This window comes from Ochotona princeps, chromosome 24 (genome assembly GCF_030435755.1).
Source record: "Ochotona princeps isolate mOchPri1 chromosome 24, mOchPri1.hap1, whole genome shotgun sequence".
Classification (NCBI taxonomy): Eukaryota; Metazoa; Chordata; class Mammalia; order Lagomorpha; family Ochotonidae; genus Ochotona; species Ochotona princeps.
The window spans coordinates 17906954-17924925 of NC_080855.1; the positions used below are offsets into that span (position 1 = coordinate 17906954).

General features: G+C 50.1%; 1 protein-coding gene across 2 annotated transcripts in view; it reads right to left on the minus strand.

The window, feature by feature from the left end:
* Nucleotides 1-3936: 3936 nt before the first annotated feature.
* Nucleotides 3937-17972, minus strand: part of XYLT1 (xylosyltransferase 1) — a 261460-nt gene continuing 247424 nt past the window's right edge. For both annotated transcript variants that reach the window (XM_058680792.1, XM_058680793.1), the window contains 3 exons: nt 13856-14051; nt 10265-10598; nt 3937-5544 (listed from right to left, as the gene is read on the minus strand). In XM_058680792.1, the coding sequence (XP_058536775.1) occupies nt 5222-5544; nt 10265-10598; nt 13856-14051 (853 nt within the window). In that variant the 3' untranslated portion in view covers nt 3937-5221. The remainder of the gene's footprint in view (nt 5545-10264; nt 10599-13855; nt 14052-17972) is intronic.

Sequence of the window (17972 nt, forward strand, 5' to 3'; positions counted from 1 at the left end):
AATAAATAGCAAAATATCTACATCTTTCTGTGTGTGCCATTTGAATTCACTCTTTTTTTAAAACTTTATTTACAGATTCTTTTTTAAAATCAATACATTACAAAATATTTCTGTACAGTTTTATGCATATTATGATCTATAACAAAATAGTTATTTTAAAAAACTATATCACCATATGTCTTTGAAAACAATGAGGGGGACAGTAATAACTTATGGTGAGGCCTCTCCAACAAGTACCCAAATAAACACTATTGACAACGTAACTGTATCTTTAAAAAATTAAAAACAATAATTAAAAAAAGACAAAGGGACTACAAAGACAATTGCGTTCAATTCCAGTGAATTTCCTATGAAAACCCTGGGGTTGTCTTTGGCCTCCATTAGCACGCAGTAACAGGAGGATGTAGGAGGTGTTGTCTCAAGGGGAGGCTGGGGTGACCGCTTTAAGAACACGACCCTTGTGCTGGGATACCTAATGTGATCCCTTTCCATGCAGGCAGGACAAGAGCTCAACAGAGAGCCTCTTCCAACTCACCCTAGAATGAGGACTTGAAGTCACCCACTCGCTGGGGAGGGGCAGGACCAATTCAGCCAGCTCCTCCCAGCAGGTGCCAGGTTCCTAGCCCCCTCCCTCTGAGGCTTAGAGAATTCCCTAGAGCTGGCAGCAGCTCCTGTGAGCACCCAAGCCTTCATCTTGTCTTTCCTAAAGACACCCTTGGTGGGAGATGTTTCTGGCACAGGTGCCAACGGGCAGCTTGTCACTTCAGAGCTGCCCTTAAGTGACAGCCAGCTCCCAGGTGCTCTGTCTTCTGTGACATTGGAAGGACTCAGAGAGAGAGGGTGGTCGGCTTTCCCGAAAATAATTGTAAGGCCACATTTCAAAAAGGGGAAAAACCTAAGGCTTTTGGGAGGAAGGGGGCAGGGTGGGAGAGAAACACGGAGGAGAAGCAAGTGGAAGGACAATGTGGAATGCAGGACACGGAGTTAGGAGGTTGGTGGCGGTGGAGCAGCAAGGGGCAGAACCTGCTTCCTGGTGGTGCCTTGGGCAGAGGCTGGGTCCCACAGCCAAGTGGAGAGAAAGGAGGCCACTTTCTCCCCAGCTGGGGCTCAGCAAAGACAACGCGAGGGGTGGACGCAGGTGGGGCGAGAAGCCTTCCTCAAGCTTAAGAGTACAGTATTCTGTTTGCAAGGTTAAAAAATAATACTTCTAAGAAAGAGAGAAAGAGAGGAGGAAAAGGAGAAGGGAGACAAGAGACAGAGAGGGATATTTGCATAGATCATACATTCAGCCCCAGTGGATTTGGACACCTTCCCCTCTCTAGGTAAACTTCTCAGCAGACACAATGAGGTAGCGTCTGTGGTGGACCCATGAAGCAGGAGGGCATCCCATGAGTGTGTGCGGCCCTGTGTGGCTTCCGGAGGTGGAAGGTGCTGCCAAGACCTGGGGTCTGGACAGAGCCTGGCTGTCCTGCTCCTCCTGGACCCTGCCCTGGCCACACTGGCCATGCTTGGTGGGATCCCCGATGGTGCAGACCCAGACACATGGGAACCTGTGCGTGGCAGCCCTCAGGACTCCTCCAAATCCTATTCCTTCTTCTGTTCTGTAGGATTGTCTCAGGGAGGGGAGTGGCCAGTTCTGCCTGAGCTATTCCTTTCTGCATCTCCCTAATGCCAGGGATTTCTTCTTCCGTTGTCCCAACTCCACCCCAGGGAGCAAATGTTGCCAGCCATGCCCATGTGGGAACTATGAGCCATTTCTTTGTGCTCTTTTTTTTTTAATTGCCAACACTGAAAATTCAAAAAAAAAATCTTGGTTTATGGTTTTCTTTGCCTAAGTGGAAGTTTGCACTGGATTTGAACTCTTACATGCAGCAACAGTCCTGGATGGGGCATGTACTCACCCGGTGGTGGCCTTTGTCTAACTCCAGTGGACGTGTGTCCGAGAACTCTGCTTTAGACCTGTGGCTTTGGTCTGGAAGGCATCCCGGGCTACTCTCTAAAGCTGCACTATGCTGGCTACTGCTTGCCTGTCCCTGCCCCATAGGTCCTGATTCCAGAATGAACTTGGTTGTGAAAAGGATCTTTGCTCCCACCCCACCCCTAGCTGCCCCAGTTCTCTCCTGTGCACCTGCTCCGCAACGGGGGCCAGTGTCCATCTCGTGTCTGTAAAAGCAGAGAACACAGGACACTTGGTCCCTACCCACCCAGAAGACACCACCCACTGGAGAACACACAGTCTTCCACTCTGGGCTGGCGGCTAGAGCTCACTCACTCACCCTTTGTAAATCCCTTTACATTTCCAAAGTGAAATTGACAAGTGAGAAATGAGGCCTGTGGGAGCCCTGGTCCCACTGAAAGACCTTTTTCCAAGAGGAAGGAGGACCAAATGTACTTCTTAAATCCAGGGGGCCTGGGAAGTGGCCATTCATTTCTACTTGGAGCCATGATGCTTGGTGGTATAATGGGGCAGGTGGGAAACAGCCCCCAGCCTATGGAGGCCACAACTCTGTGCCTTCTGAGTCCTGGGGCAGCCACAGTTCAAGGCTGCCTGACAGATGACCTCCAACAAATAAACCATTCTTGTGCCAATGGAAAAAAACAAAACAAAACAGAAGGAGTTACACTGTCCCTTTCCCGGGACAAGATGTCCTTTTCTCAAATCTCACTGGGCTTTGTTTGCAACGCCTCCTTTTCCTCCCCTGCTTAACCAAATGGAAATCTGCAAAAATTATTCTCTGGTCCCCAAACACAGAAGACAAAGGACTGCTCTGTGTGACTCCCCGAGAGGGGTGGTCCCCAGAGGAAGCTGGTTCTTTCACTGTTGCACTTGCTTCAGGGTGGAGGGAAGTGACAGACATTCACAAGGGCAAGAGGACCCTGCCTGGGTGCCTGCAGCTCCCATCACAGAAGGGGTCCCACCAGGGCTGAGCCCCATACCTCTGCAAAGAACACAGGACTCCAGCAGCCAGGAAAGAAGGATGGAAGAGAAGGTTTCCTTAAATGGTTGTGCTGGCCCCTTCCACCCCCAGGGATGTGCTGGCCAGAGGCAGGGGCTGGAAGGCCAGGATTCCTGCAGAGTCTGTGAAGCCACAGGGTGGTCCCTTGGGCTCTCTAACAAAATCTGCTCAGAGGTGGCCAACCCTGTCCTGAACAGGCAGCTCATGCAACAGCTTCCCTTCTGTCTCCCATGGTTCTCCCTCCAAAAGAGAGTCCCCTTCCCTCTGATGCTATCACTTCAAGACCCAAGTTGGGAGGTGGATTTGGGTGAGATGGGCTGAGGGGGGCCCCTGCATGAAATAAACAGGGGCAGCACTCAGCAAGGCACCCCTACCTATGCACTGCTCCACTGTCATGTCCCTGTGCCTAGGGTGGGCATGGTTCAGGATCCCGACATTTCAGAAGGAAGAGCCAGGCTCCAGGGGTCCCGAGGGCTCCCTGCAACCAGCTGGTGGGTGATGCGGGTCCAAGCCTTCTCCTCATGGGGTCCAACATCCCGGCTATACTCAGAAGGAGGGGAGGCTCAGAGGGAACACAAGGCAGATGCAGAGACGGAGAGAGAAAGGGGGGCCTTTTGTGAACAAAGGCAGCTTCCGTTAATAAGAACATAATCGACAAGCTGCAAAAACAGCACCTACGAATTAGTCATGGACTAAAACATACAAATAATAAATTATCTAAAGTGTCCCTTCTCTGTGTTCTACGCAGCCAACAGGACACCCCACCTCCTGCTGGGTGAGGGCATCCGGCAGGGTCTTGGGAGGGCTCACCACAGTGCCTCCAACCCCCGGGGATAACTGACAACTTGGGGTATGACTATTCCCCAGGAAGATGGGACTGCAGGAGGCAGGGATAGCCCTCCAGGGGGCGCATGGAAAGGAGCTCTCCCAATCCCTGACCCCGCTTTCTGGTAGCCCATGCAAAGTGAAAAGTACTAGCTTCGGTTTTGTTTTGTTATTTCAAATGGCCTTCCCGTTTGTGCCACTCCACCTGCTCGTTTGTCTACGTTGCATGTTCAGTTGGGCTGGGTTGGTAGCTCAGCTAAGGAAGGGACTGACATTACAAACCAAAACTGCAACACTGCTTCCTGGTTCATGCAGTCTGGCTGCTTGCAGCAGCACCAAGGCAGCGAGTCCCAGGGGCTTTGGGCACCTGAACTCAGAACCGACGGGCTCTGCTGGACAATGGGCACTACTGTGCTGTCCAGTTCAGGAAATTTACTCCAGGCAGGTTGCTGTGAGTCTCATGGCAATGGCCCCCTAAATTCTCAATTTCCAGGACCAGAGATCCAGGGTCTTGGTCTCCAGGCCATGAATGGCTTAGAGACTTGAGGCTCACATCTACAAGCATCAGCCTGGTTCCGTTGCCAAAGGAGGCAGCCTTAAGGGAGGGGGGGGATCTGGACCAATCTCTCCCACACTTCTGGAGGGGCCTTGGCCATGTCCCATCCAAGACTTTCCTGCTCATCTCGTTGACGAAGGAGAATAGCTCAGTCCATGAGGGACTGGTGGAAGGCTTGAAGCCCTCCCAAGCCTGCTAGACTCCCTGGGGGAAGGGCCTGCAGGCTCCCAGGAGCTTTTCATTTCAGGGCTGGCTCAACAGCTATTGTGATCTCCAGCTGAGAGAAGCAGAAAGAGAAGCAGAAGGGTGAGGCTGTAGATCAAACTGGAGGCTGGGCAGTGCTTGTCAAACTGGGTTTGGCAGAGCCCTTGAGTTCTGAAGAGGTACCATAGGAGATGGCCTTGGCACGGACATGGCCTGGCGGGCTGAGCTCTGAGAGATGACCTGGAACCCTGAAGCTGAACCCACAGCAGCCTGGATTTCATCTGCACCTGCACCTGTACCCTGAGCCTCTGTCTATTTCTGTGCTGAGCAAGCCAAGCTCTGCTGCTCCAAACCAAAGTGTGAGACTACTCACTGCCAGGACTGGAGGGGGTTGGTTGTTGGGGTGGGTGGGGGAAAGGTAAGGAACCTGCGGAACCTGTGGCTCAACCGGAAGAGGTGAGACCACCACTGGCACGGAGCCATCTCACAGCTTGCTGAGTGCAGGGTGCTGGCAAACCTACCCTGGCCTCCAGCCCTTCCTTCTGCGTCATTCTACAGCCAGACAAGCCCCTGGCACAAACAAAGGCTGCCCTGCGCTGGGAAGCCAGAGTTGAGGCCCCACCAAGCCCTCTGGGCAGCTTTCCTGTTGAGATCCTGTGCGGCCCACATGTGTCCGGTGCTACCTGAGCCGGCCATCGGGTTTGACGGCCCCCAGCTCCGACTTGGGGTCAGGGCTGAAGGAGCTCCAGGCTGTCTGGCTGCAGGTCTGCATGACCGGGCAGGCAGAGGGGCCAGTGGTGCAGATGTCCATGGCGGTCCACATCCCGCCCACCAGCGAGTCCAGCCAGCCCTCTAGCGCAGTGCCTGTGGCCGCTGCATTCCTCCCGGCCTGCTCCACCTGGGCAGGGCTGATGGGCAGGCTGAGGACGGGGTTCAGGCTCTGGAAGCTTTGCTCCATGTAGGCACTGCGCGGGGGCCCGTTGTGCAGCTTCAGTGTCTCCTCTGCAAAAGAAAGGGAACAGCGGCAGGGTTAGAACAGCCACTCGGCAGACACCTGCTCACCGCATGCGCGGGGCTGCACTGGGCCGTGGGCACCACCTCGTCTGAGTCACACAAGTCGATGGGAGGGTCTCTGATGGTGGAGAGACTGAGCCCGCCAGGACAGAACCCACAGGAGTGCATGGTGCGTTAATTCAACATGGGAGACGCTCTTCAAACAGGAAGCTTGTGTGCCATGGAACTAAAAGATCAGTTTACCTTGGTCTATGCATAATGAATTTCCAAAATAAAATCCAAAGAAATGAATATTAGCAAAAAACTACATGAATTTCGTATTTTTGGTACCCAAAGAACTGATCTTTTAATTTGGTTTTCCACACACTTTGCAAAATCAGCTTACATTTGTGGAATATCATTCATGGTCCAGACATCCATTGATGCCTGTTTTTAAGCATCTGCTTTTTGCAAGGTGTTCACTCAACACATGCTTACTAAGCCTCATCACTTTGTGAGGTATTAACTTGACTTTTTTGGATAAGAATGTAGTAAGTACCTTATTCCTGTAGGTTCCAGAACTAGTCTAGGTAGTGGGAAGTGCCAGACAGGCACAGAATAACTATCTAGTAGAGACTGACACCAAGAGAGACAGACAGACCACAACCAAAAGCAAGCCGACACATCCAGGTCAGTTTGGAACCTTGCACCCAATAGGGGTGGGATGCGAGGCCACCCTGGCCCTCCTGACAGCTCTGTCTCGCTGCAAACCCACCATGCAACAGCTGCTCTGGCCAGTGCTCCTCTAAGAGCTCAGGGCAGCAGTCAGTACAATGGCTCAATTGGCTAATCCTCTTCTTGCAAAGTGCCAGGATCTCATATGGGCACTGGCTTGTAGCCCAGTTACTCCACTTCCCATCCAGCTCCCTGCTTGTGGCCTGCAAAAGTAGTAGCAGATGGCCACCCAAAGCCTTGGGAACCTGTACCCACGTGGGAGACCCAGAAGAGGCTCCTTGTTCCTGGCTTTGGATCAGCTCAGATTCAGCTGTTGCAGCTACTTGGGGAGTGAACCAGTCGATGCAAGATCTTTCACTCTGTCTTTCCTTCTCTCTGTAAATTTGTCTTTTCAATAAAAACAAATAAATATTTAAAAAAGAAACCTATCTGAACAAACACAGATAAAAATATCATTCTTCAAGTGCCAATGCTGTAGGATGCTGAGGGGTTCGGGTGCCTGGTTAGAAGGGGGACTAGGTTGGGCATGCGGAAAAGAGGCATAGCATCCACTGAACCCATCTTTGGTCGTGCTGTGGGTGGGCATGGCCTCTTTCTCTCTCTCTCTCTCTCGTTCTCATGAGTTGGACACCACCATGTTTACAAACTGGTTCCTGGTCCAGCTCTCTGCCATCAGCAGACAGGGTGGCACGGGCTGTCCTGGGTACAGCAGAGCCTCTCCATGTCCTGCCCCCATCCCCCTTGTGGAAGATGATGTTCTGGGGAGGGAGACAATGCAAACTGCTGAGTGGCAGGAGATCCAAGAGAAAGGAGCAGCTAGCAAACATCCCAGCGCTGGAAACTAAATATTGTGGTTGATGCAGAAAACTCTTATGAAAAATGAGGTTAATGTGGGAAATGCTATTACGCTATCAGCTCATGATATTCGCTGCTATAATTAAATTTTCCTCAATTCCACCTCATCAGATTTCTTGAGATTACCAGGGACGCATCAATAGCCAATTACTCTTGATGAATCATTTTACAAATTGCATTGCTCCCACCTTCATGTTCCTTGTCACTGCAACATGGTTAACAAATATGATTACGGACGCGTTGGGGACTGCGTCCTGTGGGGAAAAACCATGCTTGTGTCACTCAGTGCATGGGTGGGAAGTACTCTGCCATCCTCAGAAATGCTGGAAGAAAATCCTGGGAAAATCAGGACATACAGATGTTCACTGGCAGGGTGCTTTCCTGGGGTGGGTGTGGGTCTGGGACTGGTCCTACAGGTGCAGCTCTCCCATTGCCATTCTTCAAGTCTGCCTTTGACCTTTTGAGGTGAGGCTACAGCTATGCACTCACCTAGGGGGGCACGTCAGTACACTAAGTCAGTGGTTTCTCTGGGCGTTGTGTCTGGTTTGTGGGGGAAACTGAGGAACGGGCTTCCAGCTCCAGAAAACACCAGGTCTCTCTCCTTCTGCCTGTTTAGCACAAAGATGTGGCAGGAGCCGACAGAGTTCACTCCAAGGCCCTCCCCTTTTCAGGGCACCGCGTGTACCCTTCCCATCTCTATGCCCTGCTCTGCAGGGCACCCATGCCAGAGGTATTTACTGCGCCCAGAGGCTGTATTGCATCCCGGCCTTCGAGTTTGTTATCTTTGAGACAGAGAGGAATGTTTCCTGGATCAGGTTCTGCCTCTGTGGATTCAATCTATTGTGGACTGAAAATAATCAAAGAGAAGAACTGTGTCTGTGTTGGACACATACAGACACTTTCTGCCCCTTGTCATTACACTCCAAGTAATGCAGTGTAACAACTATTTCCAGGCATTTACAGTACACTAGCTATTGTAATCCGAATGTGGTATTCAGGAGGCTGTGGGTAGTGGGTTATATGTGAATCCCATGCTGATCCTATCAGGGACTTGGGCATCATGGATTTTGGCTTCTGCAGGGAACTCTAGAACTAATCCCCCATGGATACAGGGGGACTTGGAATCTTATTTTTAGAAGTCCTTCTTATGGATGCTCCTATATGGGCACACAAGTTTTCACGTTTAAAATCTTCCATGGGGTAGGCACTTGGTCTTGTAGTTCAAACACTGGTTAAGTTGCTTTATCATATCAGAGTGCTTAGTTTTGATACCAAGCGCTACTCAGAACGCAGAATGGTGATGGTTCAAGTCATCGGATCCTGGCCATTATTGATGTGGGAGACCTGGAGTAAGTTCTTGGCTCCAGGCTTCAGCCTTGACCCAGACCGGGCCACAGTGGGGACCGGGAGTAAACCAGAGAGAGGATGGGACATCTTTCTCTTTCTGTTATTTCAGCATATTGATAGCCAGATCATTATCAACACCACATGAGGCTTGTGTGTCCACCATCTGGGGAGCCCAGAGCCAGTTGTTCCTTAGCCCCAGAGAATCCATGAAGCAATGGGGCCGAAGCAAGTGTCAGCACATACCATATTCTTCCATTGAACAAACACAGCTTCTGTGATGCCATGGCCATGCAGTAAAAGCATTGAGAAACTTCTAGAAGGATATACTCCAAATTGTTGGGTGGTACCCACTCCTGCAGGCAGGATTCCAGCAGTGAGAAAGACATCTCTCTTGGCACAAGAAGGCGGCGGGGGAGAAACGGAATGTAAAAATGTCAAATTGAGCCCGTGGGAAAAGATGGAAAATCAGGCAGCCATCCTAGGTGTCCAGTACCCTTCTTGCCCTCTGTGTCCAGTGGAAACCACTGTGCTTTGTGGTATTGCCTCACGAATCCTGAACCAACCTGGTTTTGTGGTCTTTGGAACTTTTAATACATGCTCCCTAATTGGGCCTCTTCCTGTGACGCTCCCCCTCAGTGGTATGCTTTACAGAGTAATCTGGCCCACAGTGCGGTTCACTGGCACTCATGGCTGTGTTGTGTTCCACTGGGCACACAGACCTCACATGGCTTGTCCTTTGGCACGGTGCTCATTTAGAGCATGTCTGAGTCTGTACTATTAGAAACACTATAACCATGTCTGCACCTGTCACTACAGGACTTGTGATTGGGGTACAATTTTCATGTGTGTGTCCTATTTTACTAGGAAGTACTAAGCCATCTTCCAAGCCTGTCTTAGCAGCTTACCCTCCCCGCCCCCACTAGTCCTGGAGAGATGACCTTTATCCTGCAGTGTTAGTGACCTTATCACGTTGTCCGACCTCCACGTTTCCCAACATGGCGTGAGATGCAAAAATCTTTGGCTCTCCATCTGCATTTCTCTCATTATTAATGGGTTTGAACACATTTTCATAGTGTGTGGGCCAATCATGCTCTCCCTCTCCTTCCTCCTTGTGTAGCAGGGACTGGCAATCTATTTACTCTAATGGGCAAGAGTCAATGTCTTTGGTACTCAGTCCCAAAGCATACAACATGCAAATCAATGGGCGTAGCCAGGTTCTTACAAGACTATACTTAGAAAAGCAGGCAGGCAGTCTGCCTGATCAGGCTTGTGGCCAGCAGTGTATCCATCTCTGTTGTTATGTGCACAATGTGCTGAACATGGTGTAGCAAATCACTCCCACTTGTACGTGATTTTTCTGTTTACCTCATGTATCCTATTTTTGATCAACAGAATTGCCATTTTCATTATGGAACAAACAAGACTTGCTGAAGTTCAGTCTGTACTTGGGTTGATTTCCCATCTTGTTTTAAATGTGATTAAGACCCCCTGGAAGACCAAGGATGAGCCTGTAATGAACAGGGATTAAATTCAAAGCAGGCGATGCCACCTTAGCACGCACATAAGACATTCGCTGGTTCTCCAGGGCAGAAGGGCAGGAGAGTGGCCCAAGAGCCAGGAGCACGTGCCCCATGTCTGGGCAGCCACAGGCTCCATAAACAACCATGCACCCCACGTCTGATCAACCCTGTGCCCCGTGTCTGAGAAGCACATGTCCCATGTGTGACAGCCACATGCCGTGTGTTTGAGCAGCACTGTCGGCAGACCTTGCAGGAACTCCAGGAACACTTACCCGGCTTGATAGGCTGCCTGTTGGAGAAGGTCAGAGGGGCCACGAGGAATTTGGTCTCTGCCACTGGCACCCAGTGATGGAGGATTTTCACTGTCCAGACCCCAGGCCTCAGGGGCAAGTTCAAAGGGGGTTTGTAGTGGGTGAACTCAGCGGTGGATTCGATCAGGATGTCGTAGGTGGCTGCGATGATGTTGACAGGGTCCACCCAGATGATGGTCACAGTCACGTTGGGCCCCTTTCCCCATTTTTGCATGCCCACTGGCTCATCCATGGGACCCAAGAGGCCCCCAAAATTGCGAAACAGCCGCTCCTTGGCATCCCAGTCAGTGCCAACCTGAAAGACAAGAATGAGTCCTGAGAGTGCTGGGCCCAAGCCAGGGCTGGGATCCAGGATGGCCTGAAAACCTGCCTGCTGGGCTTCATCAATGCATTGGCAGATTAAAAAAAAAAAAGAATAAAGCCATGATTAAATCAATCGCTTGCAGTTGCATAGCTAGGAAGTGAAAGAATTGAAGTATGGAGCCCATCTGGGAGATCAGAAGACCTGCAGTTCTTGCATGAACTGTTGGGTCTTATGTGCCCAGGACATGGTGTATTCTTTGAACTCGAGTTCCACATGAAGACAACCCAGGCAGGAGAACTGCGCAGCAGCTGCCCAGACCCAGAGATCCTATTTCCAAACTAACGAGCACGAGGAGAAAGTCAGCTGCTGCCACCAGCAGGGGGGCAGGGTGGGGGCAGCCTGAGGAGTGGTCCCATCCTCTATGACCCCCACAATCTTCTCCTTGAGCCCACCATGACATCTACAGCATCCACTTCCAAGTGACCAAGCACCTGGCTGTATATACATGCTTAAGTTCAAGCCTTACACACTGCTCCTGGCTTCCAACTCACCAGTGGTTTCCCACTATGTCTAAAATACTTCCTAAACATCCTAGAGGGGTCTTCTGCCCTTAGATGCCTCCTGTAAGATCCCACTTGCACTATTTTCCCTCTCGCTCATTTACTGTATTCCTGTTACATCAGCCTGGATGCTCCTTGAGCCTCCAACTTCCTACCCAGGGCCCCAAGGCCTTTGCATCCACTTTCATTGCTGCTCAGAATATTTCACATCACCATGGGCTGCTTCCTTTTTCTAGGCTTCAGCTCCAAAGTCAGCTCCTCAGCAAAGCCGTCTTGAAGGAATTAGCCTAGCGAAGGCAGGCCCTGTCATTCCCCAAGGCCCCACCTATCATACAAATGAAATTTTATTTTCTCTATGATATTGTTATTAGCCAAGCTGTCTTTGTTCATTTATTTGCTTGCTCACTGGCAGGCTGCCCAGTCAGACTGTGATCCCATGGCAACGGGGCCTGGTCTGGATGGTTCGCCGCTGTCCCTCTGGAAGCCAACACGTCGCAGGCACTCAGCGGCAGTCTGCAGCAGGAGTCAGTCTCTCTCCGCCATGCCAATGGCATGGGGTTCACACGAACTGGAGAAATTCACTTGAGTGGCTCAGCAGCACTGGCCACCTGCTGTGAGCTGGGCACCTTTTAAGGCCCTGGGATGGTGCTAGCTCTACAGACTCTCAATGGCCCACAGCACAGCCCTGCAGTTCTCCACCTCCTTCCTATTCAATGTGACAACTTTGTCCTTGACAACAGCTGAGAAGCCAGAAAGAAACTCAGGAATCCAAGATCGGGGCTGTTAGCATGACATGCTGTTATTTCTGCAGGAATCTTGGTGGTTTTTCACACTTGGGGGACCAGACCTACTATGGGAACTTCCACTGAGCAGTTGCCAAGGAGTGGCTGATGTTGTTTGTCATTGGCACAGGTGCCCGGTCACTCACCAGCAGACCGATAAGCAGTGAGAGCCCAGACAGCAGGCATTCATCTCTTTAATGGGACACTAATGTCTTCAGCGAACTGCTTGGGCCCCCAGCACAGCATCCAACTGGGCCACTAGCTAATTGTCCCCTAGTGCCAGTAATTTAACACCCCTGGCAGCTCAGACGCAGCCAGTCAATTACAAGCCTTAGTGAAACTGGTGTCCTCCCAGCAAACTCTTCCTGGTGCTTTTTTGACACATTCAGTGGGGTGCAGGTCAGTCATGGAGGGCTACAGAAAGATGTGCAAGGAAAATACACGCAGCCAGAGCCCCCATATCATCCTACACTCAATGCCAAAGGCTCATCTTCCATCATCTGAACTCAGACACTTCATCCCCCCACCAGCAGCAGAACTCACGGAGATGAACTAGCTCCTTCCTGACATAGTGAAGTAAGAAAGCAGGTGCTGGAGCTCTGTGCAGGTGACACCTGCCACACTAGGTCATGACTTCCTCCTGGCGTCACTGCCCAAGCACATTCAGTCCGTCATTCAGAACTGCAACTCAGCAGCTACAACCATCATGAGCTGTAGATAACGCTCATTATTTTCATGTGACCCTCCTCATCTGCGGCCTCTGACACGTGCTAGGGACAGAGCTGTGAAAAAGAAACAGTTCCAGCTTTCTGGTGGGCAAACAATGATCAGATAAATCAAGATAAATAAGATCATTTTAGATGGCATTAAAGTGGAGGCTGTCGCTTCAGTGGCGTAAGGAAGGCTTCTCTGAGGGTGTAGCATTTAGATGTAGCTACCAATGACAAACTAGTTATCCATGTGACATGCTTTACCTGGGGAGGCATCCTGTGGGATGGGGGAGGTCAGCAGGCACCCAGCTCGAGGCACAAACAAGCAGAGTGTGTCTGACAAAGACAGAAGTGTGAGCAGGAAGGAGGGAGGCAGACAGAAGAGGCCAAAGCCTGAGAAGCCTTTCGGGTCCAGAGGAAGGCTGGCAATGCTGGGTGGCACTGGGTAGATTCAGGTCCCCAGACAGGTGAGTAACTAAAGGCTGATGCACTCTAAGCATCCATGCATCAGTACCTCTTCTACCCATTCACCCATCCATCTCCCCATCCACCCTCACATCCACATCCATTCATCCGTCCATCTACCCACCTACCAACCCATTCATACATCTACCCATCCATCCACTCACTCACCTGTCACTCATTCATCCATCCATTCATTTACTCACCCACCCATCCACCCATCGTTTCATGTATTCAACGATACATCTGGTACTTGGGTTGTGCTAACATCTACACTAGGAACTAGGAGAGAAAACCACAATGAAGCATAGGATCTGTGGCCAAAGAATCCCAGGGTTCATTTTGATGCTCTTTTTCTTCCCTGCTCTGGTCCAGACTGTACAATGGGACTCATATTATTACTTCATTCAGAAACAGATTTGCCACTAGCCAATTATTGGCATAGGCTTAGAAGGAATCATTGGCTAGGATGAAAACTTTTAAGAAGCATAAACTGTGCTACAAAGAGACCAAGCATCTGGGTTTGTTTTCTTTGCTGATGACCACTCTGCCCTGTGTAAGATGCTAGGTCCATTAGTTAGTGATCAAGGAACTTCCCTAGGTCCAGCATTGGCTCCTCTATAGGGGTAAGTCCTCTTTGCCTCCATCTCTAACTACAGGAGTCAGCTCATGGAACAGAACCCAACCAGAGGGCTGCAAAAGAAGAGCAGGTGCAGTGGTGTTCAGACTCTTACCTCGGAGAACTGAAGCCTCCCAAAGTCGCTGGGAGGACTTGCGATCTTGAAGACTTTCTTTGGCATCACCCACGTCTCTAGTGTCTCGAGTTTGCTCACGGCTAAGTTGGTGGCATGGTGCTTGATCAGAAAGCCCTGGAAACGGTCGGCAAGGAAGTAGAGGTGGACAGAGGCGGGGTGGCCCATTGGGTAGTACCTGCAAAAGCAGCAGTTCATGGGTGAGGGAACTACTGTGTGGGACCACAAGTTTGGCTCCCCACCCATTGGGCTGGCGCTATGGTGAACAAGGCCTTTTGGACCCCTCAATATCCACCTGAAAACACTCCTTATGTCTCTATGTCTCCAACGACTATGATTAATTTGCTGATTATAAATGCACAATATGCAGACTTGAGGAAAAGAAAATAAAATGACCAGCTCTGATGGCCCTTCCCATGCACAATGTCATTCACAGTTATTTATGGGGTCCCCTGCTGCTAGGCCTTGAGGAGTGAAGAGGTGTAAACACTGTCATCCTGAAGTACTCCCCTCTGCTTAGTTCCTTTGCATATATTTGCATAATGACCCCATAGTTAGGCTACTACTACACAGCCTTGCTATATTCGGTCTTTACTGTATGGTATTACCAAGGCATTATTACATACCTTTGAAAAGTTTGTGAAGACAGGATTTTGTGTCTGCCTGTGTGTACTCCCAGTATTTCATTCCAGGTGACATTTTGCCTATCACCAAATGACAGCTTCTTTTTTTTTTTGCCATTCTAAACAATTGTGCAATAAACATCTTTGAGAAAAAAAATTGGGGGGAAACATTTTTCACTTTCTCTTTTAATCTCTAAAGGGCTCTTCATATCTGCTGCCTACTTGTATCAAAAGCTTTTCTTGTCTTTCTCATACCAACAACGGGCTATCATCTTTTAAAATTACCACCAGCCCACGGGGTACGTTCTCAGCGTAGTAGTCAGGATACCCATTCGGACACCTGCACGCCATAGCCTGGGCTGAGTCCCTGTTCAGCTTCTAACCCAGCTCTTGTTACGCAGCAGGTGATGCTCAGGTTCTTAGTTTCCTACATGGGAGACCTGGACCGAGTTCTGGCTTCCTGCCTTTGGCCTGGTTCCACGTCAACTGTTGGTGGGCATTTGGGATGTGAACCCGTGGGTAGAAAATCTGTCTCTGTCACTCTTCCTTTCAAGGAAATAAAAAAAAAAACTTTAGAAAAAGTGTTGCCACATTGAAAGAAACATAAACACACACAAATGCATGTATGTGAAACATGCAGCAGGGAAATGGATTTCAATGCAAAAAATTTTGAAATCCATGCCTAGTTTTGCATGACACACATTTTTTGCCATGCTTAAGAACAGTTTTAATATTTTTCTACCTCTGCTGACTTTTAAAAGGCATGTCTTTGACTTGCCAAGGCTTGCTGGCTGAGTGGGCCAGCGAAGGTCAGCTGAGATGCCCAGAGTGGCAGGAGACACGTCGGGGGAGCAGAGCTCTCTGGCCTTTCCACTTGCGAAAGAAAGGCTGCAGCTCTTGCAACGTGTAAATTGCGGTGTGACGAGAGGGTTCTTGGGCTCCTAAGGAACAGCTTTCCACAAATCATTGTCCCTGCTCAGCTAAATGCAGGCTTGATGTGGAGTTTTAGGTCTTTCTGTCCAATTAGAATGACCAAGGACGCTGCCTGCCTGCGTTGACACATCTCCTGTCGTCTCTGCTTTGTGATCGGGATGCCTCTGTGGGCTCTGGGGGGAAAAGCCTGGATCACCTTTGCATTGCTGGGTGTTCCTGGCTCATGCAAGAATGCTTTGCATCTGGACCTTGCGAGGGGAGAGCTCTGGATATGCTCAGAGGAGCTAAATGGTGGTGGTTTACATTTGTGCTGCCCCAGACGGCAGCACCCAGCCACACCTGACTACTGACGAGCACTCAGAATGGAGCAAGTGTGACTGGGAAAAGCCCTTTGACACATTTGCTTGACTCAAGTAGCTACGGGCAGAAGGTGGTCACTGTACTGGACAGAATGGCCTTTGTCATGGAGGGGCCTGTGCACACCTGCTCTCATGCTCCCATGTCCTTACGGCTCCTGGATGCAGGTGACTCTCCAGGCTTCCCTGCACCCATGAGTCACTTTTGGCAACCCTCTTGAGTTATCTTTGGCAAACAGAAACCTTGACAAACTTTTCCATAGGATGCTGCAATTACATTCATTTGGCCCACGTCCCCCCCCCCGCTTCCTTTATTAAAATAAGATGGACATTGAGAAAAATTAGGAGCTTCACACAGAAATTTGAATTTCAGATTTATCCTGAAAAAATATCAAGAGATTTGATTGTAATTCCAAATGGACCTTCTCCCAGAATGTCCTGGAGCTTGGCCGCCACAGGCACAGAAGCTCCAAGCTGGGATGATCAGTCCACCTTACAGAGACTGCACTGGGGGGTACATGCTAATTGCCTGGCCCTGGTTGTAGGGTATCTGAACTCGGGGACTCGCAACAAAACACAGACATTCTCATCTCCGGACAGTGACTCACAAGTGCACTTTATATTCTTGCTCTCTCTGTCTGCCATTGCAAACATTGCTGAAATCCACATGTGTTATTTTCTAATAAGAAAAAGAAATCAATAAACATTCTTTTGATGAAAGGTTTTACTGCAGACTGGAAAGGCCCCATGTGCACAGGATACCCGGATCTAATGTGGCTCTTAGTGCGTGCTTGCCACTGCCACAGCTGCCTTGGAGGAAATGATTCTCTGTGGCCTTTTGGGATTGGAGGGCCTTGGTCATGATTTATTTGCTGACTCCAACACATAAATAAATGGCATTGCCCACAGCAAGGCACAACGGTTCCATCACAATAAAAAATGAGGAAGAAACCGAAGGAATCCAGCCCCGAGGCCACCTGATGGTTCACTTCATTTCAAAACAAGTACCAGGAGAAAACGCCAACAATCTTAAATAAATCGGGGGTGTCTTTGGGAATCTCCTAGAAGATCATTTACTTTATACATTCTGGGAGCCCGGCATGAAAGCTATTCTTGAATGGCACCTTCCAAATTTGGGGTCTTGTGCTAGGGACATGTTCTAGGGTCCTTGTACTAGTGACATGCATGGGGCCTCTCGGGCACACGGAGGGGAGCAGGCACTCACTGGTGACCTTGACCCAAGGTACCAACGATGTTACGTGTTGGTTGTGTGTTGGGGGTGATGTGCCTGGACCACTTTGACCTTGTGGGAGGTTGGGAGTATGGCTACCTGGGAGAAGTGCTTCCCACAAAATACAGTGCTCGATGGCTTTTGATGACAGGGAACCCTTGGTGATATGAGCAAGGGAAGAGCAGGGTGAGACAGCAACAAGGTGCCATGTCATACGGTAGGTTCACTCTGGACTGCTCTGGATGGCTTGGTATTAACAGTAACCTGAAGACCAGCAACAGATGAGAACTGAGGAGCACTTAGCATGCATAGCACTGTTAACAGTGACTGCATGGCTCCAAGAGCAGTGTCTGAGGACTGTTGCCCTTGAACTTCACAACACCTGATGATGGAAGAATGATTATTCTGCTTTGAACTGAAGCTCAAAGAGGGTCATGCCTTGGCCAAGGGCAACAGCTAGTAAGCAGCGTTGAGTTCAACTGTAGGTCACCCAAGTCTGCCTTAACATGAACTCTGCACCTGCAGGGAGAGAGAGCGGAGCCCCAGCAAGGTCTGGCAAGCTCCCCCAGCCCTGCAGAAACCCAGCTGGAGGCTTGCTTGTGTCTTCAGAGTTGTGGGGAACAAAATAGTTCCTTTTTCCTCCTCCTTCCCTCCCTGAGCAGAGGGAAAAGGGGGACAGTGGGGATTACACAAGGGACGGGCACGGTGAGGACTGATTGGGGCTGGGTAGCAAACCACACTTTCCTGCGCTTGTTAGCCAGGGGAGGTGAGAGGAAGAGGAAGAGGAGGATTGGCAAGAGGTACTTCTGGGATGCACAGGAAGTCAACAACAAGGAGAATGGGAAAGAAAGGCTTTCTGGAAGGAAGAGATGGACCGGAACATCCTCCCCAAGGCACATTAGTCAGGGTAGTTGGTGGTGGGCAGCACTCAATGAGGCCGGCTTTGGCATTTCCAC